The sequence below is a fragment of the Fusarium falciforme genome, chromosome 3 (assembly GCF_026873545.1).
Source record: "Fusarium falciforme chromosome 3, complete sequence".
Classification (NCBI taxonomy): Eukaryota; Fungi; Ascomycota; class Sordariomycetes; order Hypocreales; family Nectriaceae; genus Fusarium; species Fusarium falciforme.
This window is the reverse complement of record NC_070546.1, coordinates 3909913-3931712: the sequence shown is the minus strand read 5'-3', so window position 1 is coordinate 3931712 and position 21800 is coordinate 3909913. Positions and strand designations below refer to the sequence as shown.

The 21800-nt window shown below is 53.6% G+C and overlaps 4 protein-coding genes across 4 annotated transcripts; 2 read left to right on the top strand and 2 right to left on the bottom strand.

The window, feature by feature from the left end:
• Positions 1 to 1009: 1009 nt before the first annotated feature.
• On the top strand, positions 1010 to 4620 carry NCS54_00446200 (GRIP domain-containing protein; the record flags this gene model as incomplete). Its single annotated transcript, XM_053149997.1, has 4 exons — positions 1010 to 1018; positions 1103 to 1583; positions 1643 to 4511; positions 4569 to 4620. The coding sequence occupies 4 exons, from the start codon at positions 1010 to 1012 to the stop codon at positions 4618 to 4620; spliced, it is 3411 nt and encodes a 1136-aa protein (XP_053005972.1).
• Positions 4621 to 5170: 550 nt separating this feature from the next.
• Positions 5171 to 6250, top strand: NCS54_00446100 (Hypothetical protein; the record flags this gene model as incomplete). The annotated part of the gene is made up of 2 exons (XM_053149996.1): positions 5171 to 5387; positions 5442 to 6250. The coding sequence occupies 2 exons, from the start codon at positions 5171 to 5173 to the stop codon at positions 6248 to 6250; spliced, it is 1026 nt and encodes a 341-aa protein (XP_053005971.1).
• A 2103-nt stretch (positions 6251 to 8353) lies between these two features.
• Positions 8354 to 9667, bottom strand: NCS54_00446000 (SWIRM domain-containing protein; the record flags this gene model as incomplete). The annotated part of the gene is made up of 1 exon (XM_053149995.1): positions 8354 to 9667. The coding sequence occupies one exon, from the start codon at positions 9665 to 9667 to the stop codon at positions 8354 to 8356; it is 1314 nt and encodes a 437-aa protein (XP_053005970.1).
• Positions 9668 to 20704: 11037 nt separating this feature from the next.
• Positions 20705 to 21679, bottom strand: NCS54_00445900 (DUF1996 domain-containing protein; the record flags this gene model as incomplete). The annotated part of the gene is made up of 1 exon (XM_053149994.1): positions 20705 to 21679. The coding sequence occupies one exon, from the start codon at positions 21677 to 21679 to the stop codon at positions 20705 to 20707; it is 975 nt and encodes a 324-aa protein (XP_053005969.1).
• Positions 21680 to 21800: the final 121 nt, after the last annotated feature.

The following is a 21800-nucleotide window of genomic DNA, read 5'->3' as shown; positions in this document are numbered from 1 at the left end:
CATAGGCGTGCATCAAGTGCGTGTCATATATCTACTCAAACAAATTTGGGTTTCTCAGTAGCATTGCCTGTTTCTAGCTTGTGCAACTCTACTCAGTCTGTAAGCTGATGTGAGTCGATTACCTGGTCTTCGTAGCTTCCGCTGTAACGAAGGCCATGATGCGCTCGTATGAATCCATGTTCCGAACTTGCAGCTCAAGCCACTCATTAGGCCGAATGCCCAGTGTTGTTTATGGCTGTACCATTCGGTTCTGAGACTTTGGGTTTGAGAGCTTAAAGTTCTATACAGGATGGTCATACTTGACGGCATCTTTGAGTTTCGAGATGATAATAAAAAGATTTGTAGAAAGGGATAGGATAGTGGTTACGATCGTGCACTGAGGGCGAATGACACGGCGCTTGGCTCGCTTGGGTGCGATACAACGCGAATTGCTGAGCTTAGGGGGCTCACAACATATCTCTCCAAAGTACCATTTGATGTCAAGTGAGCAAGAATATGCAAATTTGCGTATATTTACGGCTTCGTGAAATGCGAAAGCAAACATAAAGAACTTGCGCCAAGGCTCCAACAACCCATGATGAGAAACAAGCTTCGATGTTGGACCCTTGAACGCGATGTTGGAATAAGGTGCAGGGCGTTCAAGCCACAGTGAGGCGCTGAAATTGTAGGGAACACGTGGAATTCTTTGGGGCGGGAGGGTGCCTCAGCCACAGGGAAACGCTTCGGCCTTACCCCAGAATTAGCAGCGACGGCTACTGTACAGAAGGGCAAGTACCTGTCTGTCCCTTGGATTAGTACTCCTTTCAACAAGTCATCACCAACACTCTCTCCCAAGTCATGAGGGCGCTTTTCTGAGTTGCTTTCTTTTTTCTCGTCGCAACTCTTGACCTCCTTTTCTTGCTTTCTCTCCGTTCCCTTGCCTTCTTTATTGCCTTATCGTCTGCGCGCGTCCCTTGGTCATCGTTAGCTGCTCCTGAGACGTTGCATTTGACCCAAGGGAGCCGCCATCATGTTCCAAGTAAGTTCAACCATTGGCACATTTCCTCCAACGACTTTGTAATTCTCCTTGAAACTGTCCAGCCGACGACTAACATCTCCCTAGCGATTCAAGAGCGCCATCGATCGGACCATTGCCGAGGAACAAGCCCGCCAACAGTCAGCTGCCCAGTCGAGAACCCCCTCCAGAACAGCCTCGACGTCGTCGCGCAAGGCTAATGCCTCCCCAACGAAGCGCGATAGAGCAAAGAAGGCAGCGGCCGATGCGGGCGACGCTGCGAACCCTGACCCCGCTGTCTTCGAGGCTGCTTTTGTGATCGACGACAGCGATGAGCCCAGCCGAGCCGGGACCCCGAAACCACCAGCCGCAGCCGATGAGGCAAAGGGCGAGAAATCGACGGAGCAGGCCGGCAGCTCGGATGAAAAGTCTTCGGAGACCAAGGATGAGTCTGCCACGGACAAGTCTTCCGAAGGTGTTGCGGACGCGCCAGCAGCCAAGCCTGAGCCACCAGCAAAGCCTCAAGAGCTGACTCCGGAGATTCGCCAAAAGCTGCGCAAGTTGGAGAAACTCGAAGCAACATATCCAGGTAGGTTGCCATACTGGGAGAGTAATACGGCGGTAAGCAGAATGCTGACAGGGGTTCAGAGTTGCTACGGTCTTATCGTGTCGCCCATAGAAGGGCCACTGCCATCGAGCCCTTCGAGAAAGCGCTTCGTGAAAACACGCCTTTGACATCCATAGGCGACCCCGAGGCCCTCGTGGAATACCTGGACCAACTAAACCTCCGAAGCGACATGGTAATGGAGGAGCTGAAGAAGGTGTCCGCGGACAAGGATGAGCTACAGAAGAAGCACAACGAAGCCGAGGAGAAGGCCAAGAAGCTTGAGGAGGAATTGGAGACGCTGAAAGCTGGCAATGCCGATCAACCCAAGGCCGAAGGTGCAGACAAGCCCGAAGATGCCCAGGAAGAGCAGCAAGAAGAAGCTGCTCCTGAGAAAGCCAAGTCACCAGTCGCCTCCGTCATCGGCATGTTCTCGCCAAAGCACCGACCTCAAAAGTCTGTTTCTGAAGTCACCGAGTCCAAGGAGTCTAGTGAGGAGTTCTTCTCTTACGACGACGAGTTCCCCCAGCTTCAGGCTGAGGTCGCCTCCAAGTCCGAGGAGATTGAAGATCTCAAGGCCAAGGTGGAGAGTCTGCAGCAGGAGCTCGCCACTGTCAAGGAGAACAGCGATGGACTTGTTGAGAGCCTCGAGAACGCAACTCGGGAGCTCAGCGAGTCCCGTGATGCTGTATCCACTCAACAGTCTCTTCAAACTCAACTGGAGGCGCGAAACAAGGAGATCGAGTCTCTGAACCAACGACTGCAGGATGCGCGAGCACAACTCAAGAAGCTTGAAGAGGAAAAGACTACTCAGACGGCCAAGGTTGAGGAGATGGAGGCTTCACTTGCTACTTCAGACAAACGGGCGAAGGAGTTGGATGCGGAGCTCACCAAGGCTTCCAACGCCAAGAATATCTCCAAGAAGCTTATCGACGATCTCAACACTCAGATCAATGCCTTGAAGAAGGAGAAATCTGAGAGCCAAACCAAGATTGACGAGCTGACCAAGAAACTTGAGACCCAGTCTACTCCCCCAACTCCCACCCCTACTGCAACGCCCACACCTGCACCTTCGCAGCCTGCTGCGGCCCCAGCGGCAACGGGCGGCGGTAAGAAGAAGAACAAGAAGAAGAAGGGCAAGGGTGGTGCCGGTGGTGCTGGTGCTTCTGCGCCTGCTCCGGCAGCTGAGGCCGCTCCCGCTACCCCTGAGCCGGCGCCCGCAACTCCGGTCGAGACAGCTGGAAACTCAGCACTTGAGGCAGAGATTGCCCAGCTCAAGGAGGAGATTGCCGAGAAGGACAGTCAGATCGAGCGTCTAAGCAAGAAGCGCAAGACAGAGGAGGACTTGCGGGAGGAGATTGAGTCTCTAGAGGAGAACCTCCTTACCATCGGCCAAGACCACGTTGAGGCCAAGGAGAAGATCAAGAGCCTCGAGGCCGAGAAGGTTGAGCTCAAGGCGCAGATTGCCGACCTCGAGAAGAAGGTCAGCTCGTCTGCATCAGATGCTCAGGCCAGCTCCAAGCTTCAGGGCGAGATTGACACACTGAAGACGGAGTATGACGATCTCAAGGAGAAGACAGCTACTCTACAGGCTGATCTCGGTGCTGCCCAGCAACTTGCGCAGAACCGATTCAAGGACCTCACGGGCCTCCGAGAGGTGCTACAGAAGGCGCAGCCAGAGCTCAAGAGCCTGCGCCAGGAGTCTGCTACGCTCAAGACTACCAAGGAGGAGCTTGCTACCAAGGTCAAGGAGCTCAAGGACATGGAGAAGCGAGAGAAGGATCTGAAGCGAGATGTGGAGCGAGCCCAGAAGATTTCATCGGACCGAGAGACAGAGATCAAGGGACTACAGGAGAAGTTGACAGCTGAGACGAACGCCAAGCTTCAGCTTGAGAATGCCCAACGGGTGTCGGGACGAGACCTCCGACGATCAGAGGCTGAAAAGGTTGAGCTCAGTGCCAAGGCCGAGAAGGCGGAGCGGGAGCTTCAGACGGTTCAGGAGGAGCTTGCCAAGCTGCGGCCTAGAGTGAAGGAGCTTGAGGAGCAGATGCACAAGCTGAAGCGAGAGAAGACGGCGGCGCAAGAAGAGGTTGACTTTAAGGCGCAGCAGTACGCCAACGCCCAAGGTCTGCTGAGTAGCATGCGAGACCAGACGGCCGAGATGTCGGTGCAGCTTAAGGAGTCCAAGTCACAGGCAGAATCACTGGAAGAGGAACTGGCTGAGGTGCAGCGCCTACTCCAGGAACGTACTCGCGAGGGTGAGACGATGCGACGGCTGTTGGCCGACGTTGATGAGCGTGCCGACAACAAGGTTCGCGAGATGAGGGCACGAATGGAGGCAGCAGTCGAGGAGCGTGATCGAATCGAAGATGAGTCGAGTACACTGGCACGACGCAAGACTCGCGAGACAGAGGATCTGAAGCAGAAGCTACGGGATCTGGAACGCGAGGTCAAGACACTCACAAACGAGCGAGACGAGTTAGAGCACCGAGAGAAGGAGTGGCGTCGTCGACGAGAGGAGCTGGAGTCGGTTGAAGAAAAGGCCGAGGCCGAGGCTTCAGAGCTCCGAACGACATCAGCACAACTCCGCACGGCACTCGATGCGTCAGAGAACCAGGTGCGCGAGGTGGAGAAGCAGAGAGCTGAGCTACGGAGAATGCTCGAGGAGTCCCGACAACGGTACGAGAAGCTGTCCAAGGACCTCAAGGCGGCGCAGACCAAGCTCGTTGCCAGCTCAAGCCGGAGCTCTTTCGACTCGGTGCGAAGCGGTAGCAATGGATCACCTGCGGCGGCTGGAGGAGCTGCGGACACGGTCTATCTCAAGACGATCTTGTTGCAGTTCTTGGAGCAGAAGGATACCAAGCTTAGGGCCCAGCTTGTGCCGGTGTTGGGCAAGCTATTGCGATTTGACAAGTAAGTTCTTACACTCAAAGCGCACCTTGATGGATTTGAACTAACGATTCGTGATAGATCGGACGAGCAGAAGTGGACCAAGGCAGTGCAGCATATTGAAGTTCGATAGACGATGGATGGCATGGGATGGCGTTGATAAACTGGGTACAACGCCAGGCAGGCTCGTAATGTGAGACAAGGACGGAATCAAGTGTAGTATTATTGTGATATAAACCAACGAGACGAAGGGAGTCTCGACCGTGTAAGAGGGAGTTGCTGTTGGAAGCTCAAGCCGGAGCTAATCAAGCAAGGTTGGAGCCTTTTCTTTGGTGTTGGTGTAGACATGACTACACCACCGATCTATACAGAACCAAGAGCCTCTAGAGGAATCAGGTCCATATTTCTTTGTCATCTTTTGTTTGAGATGGTGATGTCTTTCCCTGTCGATGGACATGGGCTTTGTCGAGAGTGCGAATAATCGTCCATCATGGTGACCCCACGTCGACGTCATGATGACTTTTGCAGCAGCCATGATCATCATAAGGATCGTTTCCTCCGGTGTATTCGTCATTGATTTAAACTGAGAGACACGGCCGTCATTTAAGGGGAGTGAAGTCGTCATTGGCATTTGAGGGCAGACTACAAATACGAGGCTTTTGTCTTTGATGGAGGAGTAGACCATGTTGTTTTCTCGACTTTTTGGTATTACTCCACGAGTAACTCAATACAGCAAGACTACTTGTTTTACGAATTGTTTAAGACCTTTTGGAACTAGTTTTGTTAGATTCGCACCATACGCCATGTCGAATACGCAGCAGCAGGCCAGTGGTGGCTCCAAGAAGGACTTTTCAAGGGAGAGTCTGTTTGACCTCTCTGGAAAGGTTGCCCTTGTTACTGGTATGTTACACCTTGTACCTTTTTTTTTTTTATACCTACTGAATCTTCTTTTAGGCGGCGGATCCGGTATCGGTCTCATGGCTACTCAAGCCCTTGCTGTCAACGGAGCAAAGGTGTACATCACCGGCCGCACAAAGGAGAAACTGGACCGTGTCACCGAACAGTACGGGAAGAATATTTCTGGAGAAATCATTCCTATTGTAGGCGACATCAACACCAAGGATGGCGTGCAGAAGCTCTACGACGAATACTCCTCCCGCGAGAATTGCCTGTGTATCCTTGTCAACAACGCCGGCGTTTCGAGCAAGACCATGCAAGTCGAATCAAAGACGGCACAGGAGATGCGTCAAAACATCTTTGAGAACAAGGATAGTACGTACGAGGATTGGGCAGACACGTACAATACAAACGTCACGGGGCACTTTTTCATGACGGCTGCGTTTTTACCACTTCTGCAGAAGAGCAGCGAGAAGCATCACGGCTGGAGCTCAACCGTCATCAACATCACGAGCATCAGCGGTCTGATTCAAAAAGCTCAGCATCACTTTGCCTACAACGCCTCCAAAGGCGCAGCTGAGCATCTGACGCGCATGCTAGCCAGCGAGATAGTAGGCAACAATCTCAAGATCCGAGTCAACGGCATAGCACCGGGTGTCTTTCCCTCCGAGATGACGACCGAGGGAAGCGATGAGGCGCAGAAGAGCAGTATCTCGCGGGAAAAGTATGAGGAAAAGGTCCCTGCTGGACGACCAGGGAAGGATGAGGATATGGCGCAGGCTGTGTTGTTCTTCGCTACGAATCAGTATCTTGTTGGGCAGACGCTTGCTGTTGATGGGGGGTACACGATCGCGGCGGGTATGTAGAGTTGAAAAGACGGTCACCATGATGGGCTGTGAATAATAAAATTGTTTGTATCGTTAAGCTTTTTTCAAGCATGAATTATTTGTGATTCTGCCTTGGAAATATGCACGGGAAATGAAGACTTTGTTAGGCAACATGATGCCTAACTCACACTCCAATATATAAATCAACTCATCAACTTCTCTTCAACCCAAAGTTCACTTCAATTTCTCAAACAATGTGCAGAATTCTCTTCAACTTCTAAACAATGTGCAGAGCATATACATCCTTCAAAATCTACTCTTGCGGAACCACGGGCCAAAAGCAATCCTTCATGGTCCAACCATGCAACCAAGCAGACAGCCCTAACCACATCGTGAAGGAAGTTTCCATGGGTTCGAGCAGAGTCAGAGAACGGTGCGGAAAGTATACCTGCGCAATCTGCCGTGGTACAGGTAAGCCTTTTCATCCCGAGTGTGATTGCTGTTGAGGTTACTGACGTAATTGTTTGTCAAGAAGAAACAAGGGTTGCAATTTCTGTACAATAATCAATCACGAGATTAGATGATAGTATTAGTTTAAGCTTATGACAACCTCATGAATAGAAACAATCCTGATCAAACACACAACAAACACTCTTCTAAACATCATCTCCTGCACGTCACCAAAAGCCTCATCAAGCCACAACGCCACAACCGCTCCTCAATCTTCTTCCTTCCTTTTTCCTTTTTTCTGCTCTCCACTAAATACGCTCCCGTTCTCCACCTCGGTAACCAACTTTTCACCGACCCTCACCACCCTTGTCATCCCCATCTCACCTCTCACACACACACTCCCCAAGGGGTAAAAACTGTAAAAAAGTACCTCATCACTCGAAATCTCCCCCGAGGTACCTACTCTCTAAGAGTACACTCTGCCCCCCTCCCCCCACTGCAACGGCGGCTGCACCCGTCCTCGCATCACAGACATGCCGCAACCCAGAAATTCCCAGATGGACGGCTCACGCTTAGCCTCTAGAGGAAGCGACCAGCACCCAGACCCGACGTAGCTGCAACCGTAGGGCTGAGCCAATTCTGATCAAGGTCCCTACGTGCGTTGAATCTGTTACATGGGCCTCGATCCAGCAATTGCTTGCATCTCTACCCTTCTCCCTGTCCATCCCATCCATCACCACCACCTCGACTCGTCCCTCCGTCCACCCGAGTCATCCTCTCGGCAGTGGCTTGAAAACTTTTCACACAACGCAAACACCAACATTAACTCATCACACATCACAATGGCAAAGCAGACTAGTCTTTGGGCAAAATATCAGTATTTCTCATCTAAAAATCCTCCATGTGTGGCTAACTGATCTCTCCCTCGGGCCAGCGGGTTGTGCCACTGTCCCTCGACATCGCCCACACGCTGCCAGGCCAACCAGATTCCCCTCGGCACCATCCTGTGGATCCGAGGTTCAGGTCACCATTCAATCTCCTCCGCCCCTACTGAGTATGCCCCCTGATAAATTCCAATAAAATGGCTCCGCGCTCCTCAGCTGCTGCTGGGAGGGGCCATGTCACAAAACGCCGTACATGCAACCTCTCCGTGTCCATGTATCCCCTCGCCCTAAACATTGGTATAGAAAGAAACATGACTTCGGGGGGCGAGATGAACAGGAGGAAAACAAGATAATAAAAGGGGGAATAAAAGGTGGAGTGGTGTGACGTGATCGCGCAAGGGGTCAGGTGTATCGCACTCCGGGTATCATGGTGAGAATTCCCTAATGCTCTGGTGTATCGTTCAAGAACTGTGCCGTGATGCCAAGTAGTGCCCGTGGTGTCATGCAAGCAAAGACAAGGGAAAAGAAAAGAAAACAGAAACCAGCCAAGACCGCTGACTGTAACCGTAAAAAAGGGGAAAACGTAAGGAAAAGTGCCCAAACAGGGCAGCCAGCTGGGCGCACTATAGTGTTTGCAACCCCCGCCGGAAAGGGCAAGTCATCCAAATCGGATGAAACACGAAGCCAAGTCGCTAGATGCAATGCTCGTTCCCGTAAGCCGTAAAACAAATGGTCGTGACTAAGTAGAGAGGTTGTCCCCAAAGGGTTCTCGGAATTCGTCTAGGTTTGGTGTGTGGGGTGAGTTCCGCTACAGGTACTGACGAACCCAGTCGGCATCGAGCCAACCAACCCGGTCAAAGGCAGTCCAAAGCTTGGAGGCCTTGTTGACATCGATCTTGCAGGCCTGCTGCGCATCCGTCTTGCGGAACTCCTTGTTGTTGCGAAGGCAGAGGAGTCGTCGCTCAAAGATGCGTCGCTTGCTGGTCAGGTACGTAGCGCAGTCCAGTCGCAGGTTGCTGGCGAGCGACACCTCGTCGGGGTGCAGGAGGCTGACATGAGGGTCGTTGCTCAGGTCAACAGGTTGTCCCTTCCAGTCCACCTTGAGGCTGTTGGGTCGGTTGGGCAGCGAGTTCAGAGGAGGGCAGTAGTCGGGAAGGGCCCTGAAGTCCTTGTCCTCGCGGTTGGGGGCCACGACCCGACGAGAGGGCTCAGGCGTGGCACTAACACGTGGAGTAGGTCGAATGGGGCCGGTGGTGGCGGCGCCGGGGTGGGTACGGATCGGTCGCGGGGCAGACTGGGGCTTCTGGACCCGGTCGCCGCGCGCCCGGGTTGGCTTGGCGGCAGCAGGCTTAGCGGCGGGCAGGATGGTATGGTATCGTTGGGCATGGGCGCGGCGGTCAGCCTCGAGGAATGCTCTCTCCTTGAGAAGCCATGCCTTTCGATTGGCCGTGTAGTGCTTCATGACCTGAGATCGGAAGGTGAGGGCGAGCTCGTACTCTTCGCGCTTGGGTGGGATCACTCCGGCGAAAGAGGTAGGAGATCGGGCGCGAACATGGTCGTCGACAATGCGGCGGTGGTCTTCGAGTTCGGCGGGAGCAAAGAGAGGAGTCTGAGCAGGGCTGGAAGGGACTTCCTCGGCAGGGTAGAGAACGGGGTCCTTAACCTGGTGAGGGGGAGTGGTGGGAGTCTCGGCCGTCGACATCGCTTTGCTGTAAGGAGAGATGGGAGGCGACATTGGCATTGGATGCTTGCTCGAGTTGTTCGAAGTCGCAGGCTTGCTAATGTCGGATTGGTGATGACCGTGATTGAAGCTATCGTGAACCTGGTCCGGAGGCGACATCAAGCTGCTGAGGTCGTACTTCTTGGAGGCCATTGAAGAAGCAGGATGGGCAGGAGGGCCCATTGAGTTGAGCGCCTGGGCGCTGTGAGGCGCGTTCGTCGCCATTGTGGTGGTGTTTGTGTTGATTGATGGAAGTTGATGAAAGGGGGAAGAAAACAGAGAAGAGGGAGAGAAGAATGGAGATGACTTGAATTGAGTCGGTTTGTTTGACGAACTGTTCTTGTCGAATGTGGTGGAAGGTTGCATGGCGCAGGTATACCCAGAATGTGGTTTGTCAGCCATGAATGGACTGCCGTCGCAGAACAGACAGTGACGTGGATTGCTTGTGGCGAAGCCCTTTTTAGTTCCAAAAAGGGACGGCGGACGCTCGCAATTAATAGGTCCGACAGCTTTCAAACAAGCGGCCGACTCGGTGTGAGTCTTTCTTTGCGACTCGTTTGCGTTTGCCCAAAGTGTGTGTAAGTGCGCTGTCAGTGACTGGGTGGGCGCCTAGTCCAGAGTAGGCAGCAACGGGGCGGGCGAAGACTGGGGGGCGAGAGCGGCGAAGGCGGAGTTTAGGCCGGACAAAGTTGGGAGTGGGGGGGTGAGATCTCCGAAAGAACCTCCTAGTCGCTAGGTGAGTAAGATGTGAGGAGTAGCGTAATAGCGTAGGACTGTGGATTTAGGCGGCGGAGTTTGGGTCGGCGTTTGGCAGTGATTTGGAATCGCTCCGGGACAGTTTCAAGAGTGCAAGAGAGGTTTCGTTCTTGTAAACCACAAGAGCGAAAGGGGGGAAGGGGAAGCGACAGGCTTATTTAGTCCTGTTGGGCCAAGAGTGATTCGAGAGTGTGTAAGTACAGGTAGGTGTAAGTGTCAGTGCTGTTATGGGTATGGGGTGATATGATTGTCTCGGCGCTCAGTAGGGCGGGGGTAGGGGTCCATTCAATGGGCAACAACCGTATGACGGGATGTGGTGCAGCGCGGTGCAATTGTCTCGACGACGGGGCATCCGGATTTCAAGATGGGCGAATAACAGGCACCATGGGCAGAGAGAGGCGCAATGGGGGCTCGACACACGGCCGATTCTGAATCCCAGCGAGACGAGAAGGCCCAGAGAAGCCACAGAAGGCCAGGGGTTGTTCGATCTGTGGGACGGGCACCGTACCAGACCGTATGACTTTTGAGGGCAATGACTCTCGAGCCAGCCTTCCAGGCACTAAGTACGGCCGCGACCTGACGACTTTTGGGGGTCGCCCGAGGGTTTGATGATGTGGCAGAGCGGCAGCCAGGGCCAGGTTGTGCGTGGTTGCGACGGGGATCTGGGGACCTGGGGACAGCGGACGGGAAGCCGATTCGACTCGACTCTGATGCCTTCCAGGATGAATCCACGAGATTGTTTGAATTGGCTCTGGAGGGGTCGTGTTGTTACAGACAGACCGAGAAATTGGCTGATTGGCGCTTTTGATTGATCGATTGATGAATGAATGCTCAGTTCACACTGAGGTCCTCGCGGGGGGTCCAGAAGCAGAAGGGCAAAAGGGCAGAACGGTTTGCGCGCGTGTGCGCATATAGAGCCACACACACGACAGGAGACGCACACCAAGGCACGCAGGAGTTGAGATGGCAGACACCGCAAGTTAGGCTTTGCTTTTGTGTTGGGGACAATGCAATACGCGTTAACAGTCCGCGCGGGATTGCAATGGATGGTTGCGGAAGAGAGAAAGAGGAGAGAAGAGGAAAAGGGGGAGAGATCCGAGAGAGATGTCGAAACGTCTGGTCTCGCCTGCTTCGGTGACAAACCACGCCGAGAGCGATGACGGACCGTTCCCCTCAACGGTTTCCAATCGGGAATGGGTTGGGTCGCAACCGACTCAAGCTTCCGTCAAGTTAGGGGACCTTTGGAGGGACCGCTTCTCGCAGTGACAACTGTGCGCGCCCAGCTCGACAGATTGATTTGATTGATTTGCTAACAAGCTGGCGCAGACGTCTCTGGGAGAGGGGGCGTATGTGGGGGGCAGTGGAACGAGATATCGATTGATGCTGATGATGATGCTGGTGGCTAAAACGACGCAGCGGGGGTGCGAGGAGATGAAGGGCCCATCAAGCAGCTGCGATGCTCGTGCGATGTTTTGAGAGTCGCAGAACGGACAAGAAGGAGGAGGAAGAGGAAGAAGAGGAAGAAGGCTCACAAAGAGGCGCGTCAAGGTTGATGAATGAATTTGCGACTACGGAGTCGGTACATCCAAGCACTTACTAAACGGGCAGCCTGGGGGACCTCCATCCATCACAATCAATCACTCTCACCTTCAGGACTGGACTCAGACACAACTTTGTGGCGTCCAGCAAGGAAAGACGGGAGAAGAGGGAGGGGGTCAGGGGAGGGGTGGACTGGGGCAGCGGCGTATGCGCAGCAAAGGAAACGTGGTTTTCCTCAACCAAGGCGAAATGTGACAATGCAACGATGCCAGATTTGTGATCAGAACACACCTCCTGTCTACAATGGCCCCCAATGCCTGAAAGGCTGTAGCTGCTGCCAATCGCCCAATTGATCCACTCCCTTCAGCGGCCCTTCAGCCCCCCTTTCCCCTTGCGCCAGGTTCCCAGGGCTGGACTGGCTCGTTCCTTCCCTTTCCCCCCAGCGACTGCCTGCAGGCTGCTGCACTTGGCCTGGACGAAGGGTCTGGTCTGCTGCAGTTCACGGGCTGGGCTGAGCTGGGGGAGGAAGGAAGCAGCAACGTTCAATCCCACCTCATGCTCACCACGTATCTACCTCCACGCTTAGCTGAGCGCATCACCTTGGAACAGGATTTTGTGATATCTGCCGCTTCAACGACAGTCCTGACCTGAAATTGGGGGGACTCTGGAAGCATTGAAAGAAGGGCAGTCCAATTGCCTTTTCCCGCTACGTCCACTCCCTCCATCTCAGCAGTCATGTGTGGTTGCGCAACCGAGACACCAGAGTCCAAGCGGTCATCAGGGACCTGCCATTAGCCACGGGAGGGGTGCGCCTGTCCGGTGACAATTCCCAAAATATCCCACCCTCTCGACTGAGGTGTGGCTGCCGTCTTCCATCTTACCTCTCTTGGTGTGTCGTCTGTGGGCAATGCAATCCATCCGTCGCGCGACGGACGGGAGACACTTACACCCCTCTTTCTCCTCCCCGTCTTTCAGCTCGCTCTCAATTGCGAGCCATTGCTCGACGCTCTTGGGTCCCTCGTTTTCGCTCTGGGGCATTGTCCAATCTCCTGCCTGGCCTCTGCACCAGGCAGTTGGAATTTTGAATTTGCCTTTTTCCGCGCATGCGCGCGCAAGCAGGAACTGAGCTTGCTTCCTGTGTACACCAAGCACAAAGAACCCCATCTGCAAATAGTGTGAGTGGAGCGAATGACGAAGCGAGAACGGACGGTCAAGAAGACAGTTAATGACAGTCGCAGGCAGAGCAACTTGAAGCGAGACGAGCGAGCGAGGGCAAGGAGCCCGAACCCAGCTCCAAGAACGCCAAATACCCAGCACCATGCCATAGACGGCCGGCGAGGCGAGGCGCAACGGGACAGAGACAAGGCCCCCCAGGTTCCACGGGTAAATATCCCCACAGCGCATCCCATCTCATCCCACGGCTCATGATTGTCTATCCAATGGCTCCATCTTCAAGGGCATACTGCCAGGGCAATTGATGCGCATTAGTGGCCGCTGGAAGCACCAGCTGCATCTTCACCTTGCCTTGCTCGTAACAACTTACAGCTAGGCGATGAGGCCGGCGGCCAGTCGTTGAGCCAAGCAACCAAGGAATTGGCGACGCTGGCGGTCCAATTCGACGCGCAGGCAGTTCGTGCGCCATCCAGGCCTTGGTATGCGACATGTAGGTACACATCCCATCTAGCCCGCCGAGCCATTCATCTCATCGACCGAGGCGCTCGTGGCTTGGTCAGGACGGGCAGCGTCCACGAGGCCCGGCGCCAAATCTCCCCAACCCAGCTAGTTCCAAGACAAGTGTCATGGCCCATCTCGCTGTTCCTACAGAAGCCCCGGAGAGACGTCGTAGATCTGGGCTTGTCGGCGGCAGATGCGCGTCCCCTACATTAAACACATGTCCATCGCGTTGTCGATCGTCCTCCCCATCCCGACTTGTTCTGATGAGGCTTGCAACCTTGGGATCACACGAGAGTCCCGCGACACCATTATCCGTTATCTCGACCACGCTCCCACACTCACTCGCTCGTTCCATCGCTCGGCTCTTGCTTCTCGCTCCGTCTTCCTCGTCGTCGTCACGGCCGATGCCTGCTCTGGTGATATTGATCCTGTTACCCCTCCTTTCTCACGGTCTAGGACGAATCATGGTTGCTCCAGGAAAGAAGACCTAAAATAGGGGGGCGTGTGCCCTCTGCGTGTGACGGTTCATGTCTTGAATCAGCCCCTCCTCTTTCACGTCTTCTCGCTGCCCAACGCCCAATTGATCAAGAACGCTGGGCGCCAACTATGGGCTCTCCGACTGGCTGACAGTTACTGTACCGTCTCTTGCTTGCGGCAGACTGTCTCCTCACCGTTTGTCTGACTTGCGGTCTGGGTTCAGCAGCGTTTCCCCTCAGGCTTTGCCTCACCTCTGCTGCACCAGCCTCAGTTATTTACCACAGCTGCGCAATGGCTTCCGTCCTGACGAGCCAAGTGGCACTCTGTAAATTGACCTGCAGCTATTGGGCATTGATGCCTGTAGGTTGTGCCTTTATTGAACTTTCAGGGCGATACACAGACATGTCGGTTGCCTCGACTCTAGTCGCCCTTCTCGGTGTAAGAGAACTGATTGACGGTTCCTTTGTGGTAAGCCTGTGGCTTCAGTGCGCTGCCACGCTGCATCTCGTCAATCGGTCCCGCTTCCGGATTTCCAGACCCTTTGTTTGGGGTCCTTGAGAGTTGCTTCTTGGGGAAACCCAGGGAAGGACCCCCACCGCGGCCGACGCGACGCCGTGGCTCACCCGATGGCCGGTGCTCATTAACACGGATCCAATGTCGGATGTTTGCTCGTCGACCCAACAGACGTGGGATCTTGTCGCGCGCAGAGAAGACCGAATTGGCCGCAGGCGACGACGGGCGCAAGACGTGGGCTCTTGGCAATTGTCAATTGATAACGTCCAGCACAAGCGCTTCTCTCCAAGTGACAGGCAACGAGGTGACAAGGCGAGGCGAATTCAATTGGAAATCTGTCGCGCCAGGCTGCGACCCCCGTGGCAAGTTCCTTGTTCCATGTCCCGTCGCGTCGTCGTCAATCATCCGTGGGCTTAATAGGGGCCCGCGTGACAGTTGGTCTGAGCCATGGAGCTTCTGGAGTGATAAAGCGCAGCCTGGTTCTCGGTGACCTCCAATGGAATTTGGGGAGGGTCTCCGAGTGGCCAAGAGTTGGGATACTTGCAATCTGACGGGCGGCCTCACAAAGTGTTTGGGTACCCAGACTGGAGCACTTTGGAGACACCGCCACCAGGTTCAGGTTGCTGTCCCTCTTTCCAGGATTCCAAATTCCAATGCCTCGTCGCGCAGTCATTGACTGCCCTGCTGCTGCTGGATGCGTATACACTTCGTGCAGCATACCCAACCTCTGGACTCTCTCGCAGCGCATCCCCCCCACACCGACGAGATGTGAGTCACAGGATATGGAGAAGCAGGCTGGGTCTGCCTCAGAAGCAGCACTAAAAGAGGCCGAAACAAGGCCTGGCGCCAAGTCATGTCTGGCCTAGCGTGCTGGGTGTGCATGGGGGCGCACTCTTGCATGGGACAGGGGGCGTGGGATGGGTGAGGGTGATGGGCATGGGCATGAGCATGAGCATGAGCATGGGCGGTGGGCTATCGATAAGGAGAGACTCCCGTCCCGTACTGGGGCTCTGGGGCTTCTGGAAGTCTTGCTGATTGGTGACCAGGGCGCTTGAGGGTCGAGTTGTTGTCGATGGGGGATGGGATGATGGCATTTCCATGCCCGCCGAAGGCCAACGTCATCATCTCTCGATGACATGAGACGGACCTGTGCTTGTTGGACTCTGTGAGTTGCATTAGGTGCTGTGGTCCATGTGTATGTGGGCTCATAATGTGTGGAGAGGTTGGTCGGTCAGTGTCAACATGAGCACAGGGCAGACAGAGGACGGTACAGTATTGTACTGTGCTGTGCTGTGCTGGACTGAATGCGACAGCGCGCCATCCAATGTCAACGTGCGACAGCTTCGCATTGGACCTCGTCGCATTCAGGCCCTCCGGCGCATTACGAATTACGCACTGCACAGTGGCAATTTCAACTAGTTTTCGGCTTTCCATGAGGAATTAACCATGTCCATTCGGATTTGACGGAATTTGCTTGATTATTTACGCCGGTCGACTTGAATGCGCCGGACACGGTCGGACTTTGAAGAATCGAATATCCGGCCAAGCCGAGTGCAATTGTCAGCAACAACGATAGATTGGCAAAGGAGCGGCAGGCAATTGGGTGCTACAGGACAAGGGCGGGCAATGGCTGTGCGCTCTACCGTTACTGTCTCTACTCCAAGTGTGATCACATCAGCAGCAACAAGAGGAGGAGATGCGAGCCGACCAGCCAGCCGAGAAGCAATTCGATGCAGCCAACACGGACTAGGTGGACGTGCATCCTCCAAGATGCTTCAGAAACTTGATTAAGGATTGCGAACAGCCAGTCGCATTCTGCACGCCTCTTCTGCCTTGGATGCTATGTTTGACTAGAAATGAGTTAGTATGAATTCCGTTCCGATTCGGAACGAACATCGGTCGGCAATGGGCTGTTTCTCATCGGAGTTTTTGGTGCGGGCAGACAAAGTCCAGGACTTGGTTGTTCTCCCCACCATTCCCATCCATATCGGATCATGAATCAGCCCTCTGGCAGGTGAGCAATAGAGGGAGCGCATGACAAGGCGTCTCGTCTAGTGTCGGGACGTGCTTATCAGTTGGGCGATAGCAGGATATGATTGATTCACATGTGTAGGCAGGGACGAATGCAAGACAGACACACCAGCCAGGACAAAGGACGGACAAGGACAAAGAGACTGCCTCACGCTAGGCTAGGGACAAACAAGCAAGACACAACAAGAGGATGGCGTCTACCCTCCATGACTGCTCATCAAGGCTGGGGGACAAGGGCTACCGCGCTTCCAATCCCTTGCTTTGTGAAACGGCCCGCTCGGCGCGCGTACCCTCCCATCCATCCATTCCGTTTCCCGAATGGGCTGGCATTGACACGAGAGAGGGCGGCTTTGGACGGTGAGAGGACCATGGGGAGGAGAGGCTCAAGGCTGTGTGCGTCTGTGTCGGGCTCACGAGGAAGGTCCCGTGAAGCACTTTGCTCGTCCCCCCTTTTTACGCTGCTACGCCCAGTCACTTGACCGCTCTGAGACACTGGCGAACAAGTTTGTTGCTGCTGTGTGTGAGAGAGAGTTTGAGACGTGCGGCTTGACGGTGGTGAGTCTGAGCACATCAGCAGCGCAGCGCAGAGCAGGAGCAGCAGCACGCAACGGGAGAGGACAGGACTTGACCAGGGCCAGCGCAGGATCAGGACGGAAGAGGGCACCCGAGACTCGCAGGTGTCAGCAAGTCATCAGCATTGTCTCAGCACTCAGCAGCATCGAGCCGACGCCTGTCTCGTCTTGATGCCGCCCGACTAACATGGAGGCGCATTCATCAATTCTCCCTCAGAACGGTGGTCATTCCAAGCACGCCTTGCATTGGAAAACCAAGGTTACGGAGCGAGTCGTGCAGCAGTACAGGCAGCCCAGAGAAAGATCCGGCGCGATCTAGAACGCGACGGGCGTGTGCGTGTGCGTATTCCCTCCTGGGTTGGAAGACGTCATCATTGACTTTTGTCTGTGTCACCCGGGGCCTGGCGCCCGGCTTTTAGTGGATGAACCCTAGTGTTGGCGTCGTCCCCTTTGTTGGTTCGCTCCGCTCCGTCTTGAACGCTACTTTGAAGACGGGAGTCAGTGAGAAACCCCGCGATAGCTGGCCCGAGGTTGGTTCAATTGACTCGCTCGGGTTGGATTGAGTTGATTGACCTCATGAGGATCGTTATCTCTCTTGTTTATGGTTTACATTGAACAGTCACGAGGCCATTCAAGCTTCATTTAGAGCTGTCCCAGCCGATATTAGTCTTGTAAGTCTTTGTTCAATCTCGTTATCGCTTATCACCCCTCGTTTCTTTTTTTCGTTAGCCAGCCTCGGCTTTCGGGCTCAATCTCCCCCACCGGATCCCAAGCCTGGGATCCATGATTAATCCTCCTTTTTTCGTTTCTTTTTCTTCTCGGCACTTGTTGTCCACGGGGAACCGTTCCATCGATCCACCGTCTCCTGTTGAGGTCCCCACCACCCACCGTCTCTCTCCCTCACGTCGGGCCTCCGTTTCCGTTCTCGGCGCGCCGCCGTCCGTTCGGGAGGGCCTCGGCCAATCTAGACGGAGGTCGATGAACAAAGGTGCCCGCCCTTCTTTTTGTTCTCCCGGCGGCTAGATTCGGGCCGCGTGCACGGGTAATTCTGACAAAAATTCAATTCAATTCGATTCGGGAGTTGGGAAAGATTGAAAGGTGTGATTCAGCTTGAAAGTTGGATGACTTTTTACTCTGTCGTGGGATCAGATCAATGCCAACTGGCAATCAATGTCAGGCCAATTGACAAGAAGAGTAAGAATGATAGCTTCACTCCCCTCCTAATTCCTTCTTCAGCAGCAAGCAAGCAAGCAAGCAAACAACAGCAACAACAAAGTCCCCATCTCCACTGTAAACCTCTAGAACGGAAGCAGACCCACCGCTCTCCGCTCCTCTCGTTGAGAACCAACTCGACGACCCCTCTCTCTCTCTCCATGTGAAAATCGACTTCCGGCGGGGGTTGTTGTTGTTTTTTTGTTGACGGTAAAGAACAACGGCAACTTGCATTTCATTTTTAATCAACTTGTCCAATAAGATACTCACATTGCACTTTTCTAGTTTGCCCCCTTTTTACCCACCCCTACTTACTCGAGGAGTTAAATTAATGGGCTGGAAATACAAGAGACGGTGAGAGAGAAGGCAGGGCGGTCAAAGAAACGGAGGAATAATACCGAGCGTAGTAAAATGCATGGATTTTTACAAAACAAAAAATGTCAATTCCACCCGAAGCTGCAACTGACGTAGCCGTACCTCACATTAGGACTTGGCTTGGTTCCTGGGCGTGTCAATATCTGCTTGGCCCAAGGGCCCGTTTTTGCCTTGAGATGTGCGTGCCTTGAACTAAAAATGGAGAGAGTTTCTCTTTTCTCAAAAAAAAAAAAAAAAAAAACACCCCCTGGTGATGCGCTGTCAAGTACGACATGCCTCTCTCTGTTATGCCGTGGAGCCACACATATGTGCATGAGGATGCAATCTCGCTGCATGGATTTTATGACCCCAAGTCCCGGGCGCTTGTTGTCGAAAGGTTTTGAGACCCAAGCTAAACCTCGTCTTTTGTTTCAGATCTTTGAATGGTTTGATCTTCTTCTCTATTGTTGAATAACGTTGTGTGTTGCATTGTTTTTCTTTGTCGATCTGCCATGTCATCACATCGTGGTGGCCTCAAGTCTCGCCATGCGCTATCGAGAGAGAGGTGATGGGCTGAAAATGTATCCTTACAGCCACCCCCTGAAAGATGCCTCGTTGTGCAACATGACCTGTCTGCCTGCCTTTGATGAATTGGCTTTTCTCTCTTGTTTTCTGAATAGCGGTGGAGAGAAAGCCCAGCCGGCTGTGCCTGGTTTTTTCTTGATGCTTCAAGCCTCTGGACCAGTCATTTGCCTTTTGGGGGGGAATGCTGCGACGAGCTTGTCCATTTCGTGCCACCCAACCTGATGACTCTCTTTTTTGCTTTTCGATTCCTGGCCCTAGGTTGATCCCATCAGATCTCTAGTAGTAGTGCGTAGTCAGAGCTGGGGTAGTTCCAGCCGTGCTGCCTTGCGGTCAAAGTCTAGCAAATCATTGGCTCATGACCATGACTTTTTGGGTGTGCCTAGACGCTACATCACCCAGGCTCCCGGATGTTGCCCAGATCCAGGGCAGACGATGGGCGTATCAGGGTTTGCCAGCATTCTTTTCTCCGTGGGAGAGTAAAGTGGCGTTGGGCTGGTCTGGCGGCAATTACCATTGTTGGTTAAGGTCGCGGCGCAGAGCTTCGTCAGTGCGCCGCCTCTGATCGATGGTCGGAGATGCCTGCTCTCGTTGGCACAAAGGCGAGAGCTCTGCCGGAGCTCTCTGTCCCCCTTGTTGACCGAGGCTGACACACTATTGATGTATGCTGATGCGCATTGTTGCTCTTGGATGAAGCCGTGTCCAACGCGTCGCTCTTGGACTTCCATCATTTCCGTCTTTCCTATGAGGACCATCGATTATAAAGTCCTCATACGTCCCAATCTAGTACGATTAAACTGCTCAAAAAGCGTCGGTATCCATAATTCTATCCTTGAGTTAACCATCTCGATTGCCCACTGACTGAGACATGTGCCTACTCCAAGGCACTTGTACAGGACTATATAATCGGAACAGGCACCCAGCTTGGGAGGTTAAATACAGGCATCCCTAAGCATGTAGAGGATATTACCATGTTGGCTCTACCATTCGTTCCTCGTGTCACAATTCATATCGATAATATATTCATCTTACCTCCATAGACGTCCCATATCATAATCGTGGCGATGGTGTGCCGCGCTTCTCGTTGTGTTCAGAATTACAGCACCATCAGATGTATATTAACTCACTACACACAGGTTGGGCTAGGTATAATAATTGCTTCGATAGTCCCAAGTTATACTGTCAAGCATTCAAGTTTACCCGAGTCTCGTAATCATCCATGGCGCCCTTTCCCTTGAAGGTTCAACCATGAGTTTACCATCTGCGAAACAGATGTAACCGAGCAGACTTCGAAAGCGAGTCCTGGTTGACTTGAAGTTGATCCTTGACCAAGACAATTAATATGTGTCTATCTGTGGGAGAAGAAGGGGGGGCTATTGTACGAAAGCTGGAGATGTATGTCTCTTGTATAGTTGTCAGTTATTGGCGATAGATGAGGCACATAGTAGAGAATGATACTAAATAGTTCTTTGTCTGCAACCTTCCGCAACTATAACTGTCTAATGTGAGAATCTAGTCTAGGCTACTGAGCTATCATGTCAGTCAACCCTTGAGATCCAGAAGGAGCCCAACGATGCGAATTGAAGCAAACATTACGGTACTGAAAGAATATCACGTTGGGAGACTACGGTCTGACTGAATTTCGGGTTTTATTTACGCGTAGTTATGTACAAGCTACGGTTGTCTCTAGTCTGAACCATCCAGTCGTTGAGCGCAGCAAGCTATCAACTTAAGCAGATCGGACGAAGCGAGACTTGGACTTCCATCCCCAAGCAGAGACATCACGCTTGCTCATGACAGCAACACTCTCAGCATAGTCGCTAGTACCGTTCTCAGGATCAGCGTCCTTGGCCTCGCAGGTAGGACCATCCTTGAAACCTCCGAGAGCACCGTTGACCTCGAAGAACTTGCGCTTGTCCTCGGTGGTGGCAACCATGTTCTGCGCAGCCTCCTCGGTCCAGCCGTTGATGAAGTCGCCGTGCGAGCACCAGGCGTTGCCGCAGGCCAGCTTGAAGGGCGCCTCGCCGCTCCAGCCGTTGGGGAGAACCTTGCGCAGATCGTAGCGGATGCTGAAGCGCAGTTGGGGCATTGACTTGCTGCCCTCAGGGCACCAGTTGCCAGTGCCGTAGGAGCGCGACTTGTAGGCAGTCTCGAGAGTCTCCTCGTTGACGCACTGCGGGAAGTAGAGGAGCTGCTGCAGGTGAGTGCCGCAGGTCGAGGTAGGGAAGCCGTTCTCGCCGATGGGGACAGACTCGCCCTCGCACATCCACTCAACCTTGGCATCGGCAGGCACGTCGGCCTGGGTCTGGGCGTTGGCGTCACCAGCAACCATTCTCAAGTTCTGAGGGATGGCGACCTCGGCAGGGGTCTCACCAAGGTTGTAGTAGGCGCTGAAGCGCATAACAGGAATAGGCTCGTAGGAGCTTCCATCAGCAGTGTAGAGAGGCGTGGGGATCCAGTAGACGGAGAGATCGTTGGGGTTCTCGGCGTTGGTGCAGCCCTTCTGGAGCTCGGCGCTGGTCTTTGTGTTGACGGTGACGGCGTCGGAGCCGAAGAACGAGTGCAGGTGAGACTTGCTGTACTCGCCGGGGAAGACGATGGGGTCGATGTTCTTGAGCATAAAGGGAGAGGCAACGTTGACCTGAGTGTAAGCCTGGGCGGCGCCAACGAGGAGGCCAGCGGCGAAAAGAATGGAGGAAGACATTTTGAGTCTGGGTTTGGATAATACAATTGGATAGATAAAAAATAATACAGTTGAAATTTAGTGACAATCAATGCCTATGAACGAAAGTGTAAGTAAGGAAAAAGAACGAATGTTGTTGCTG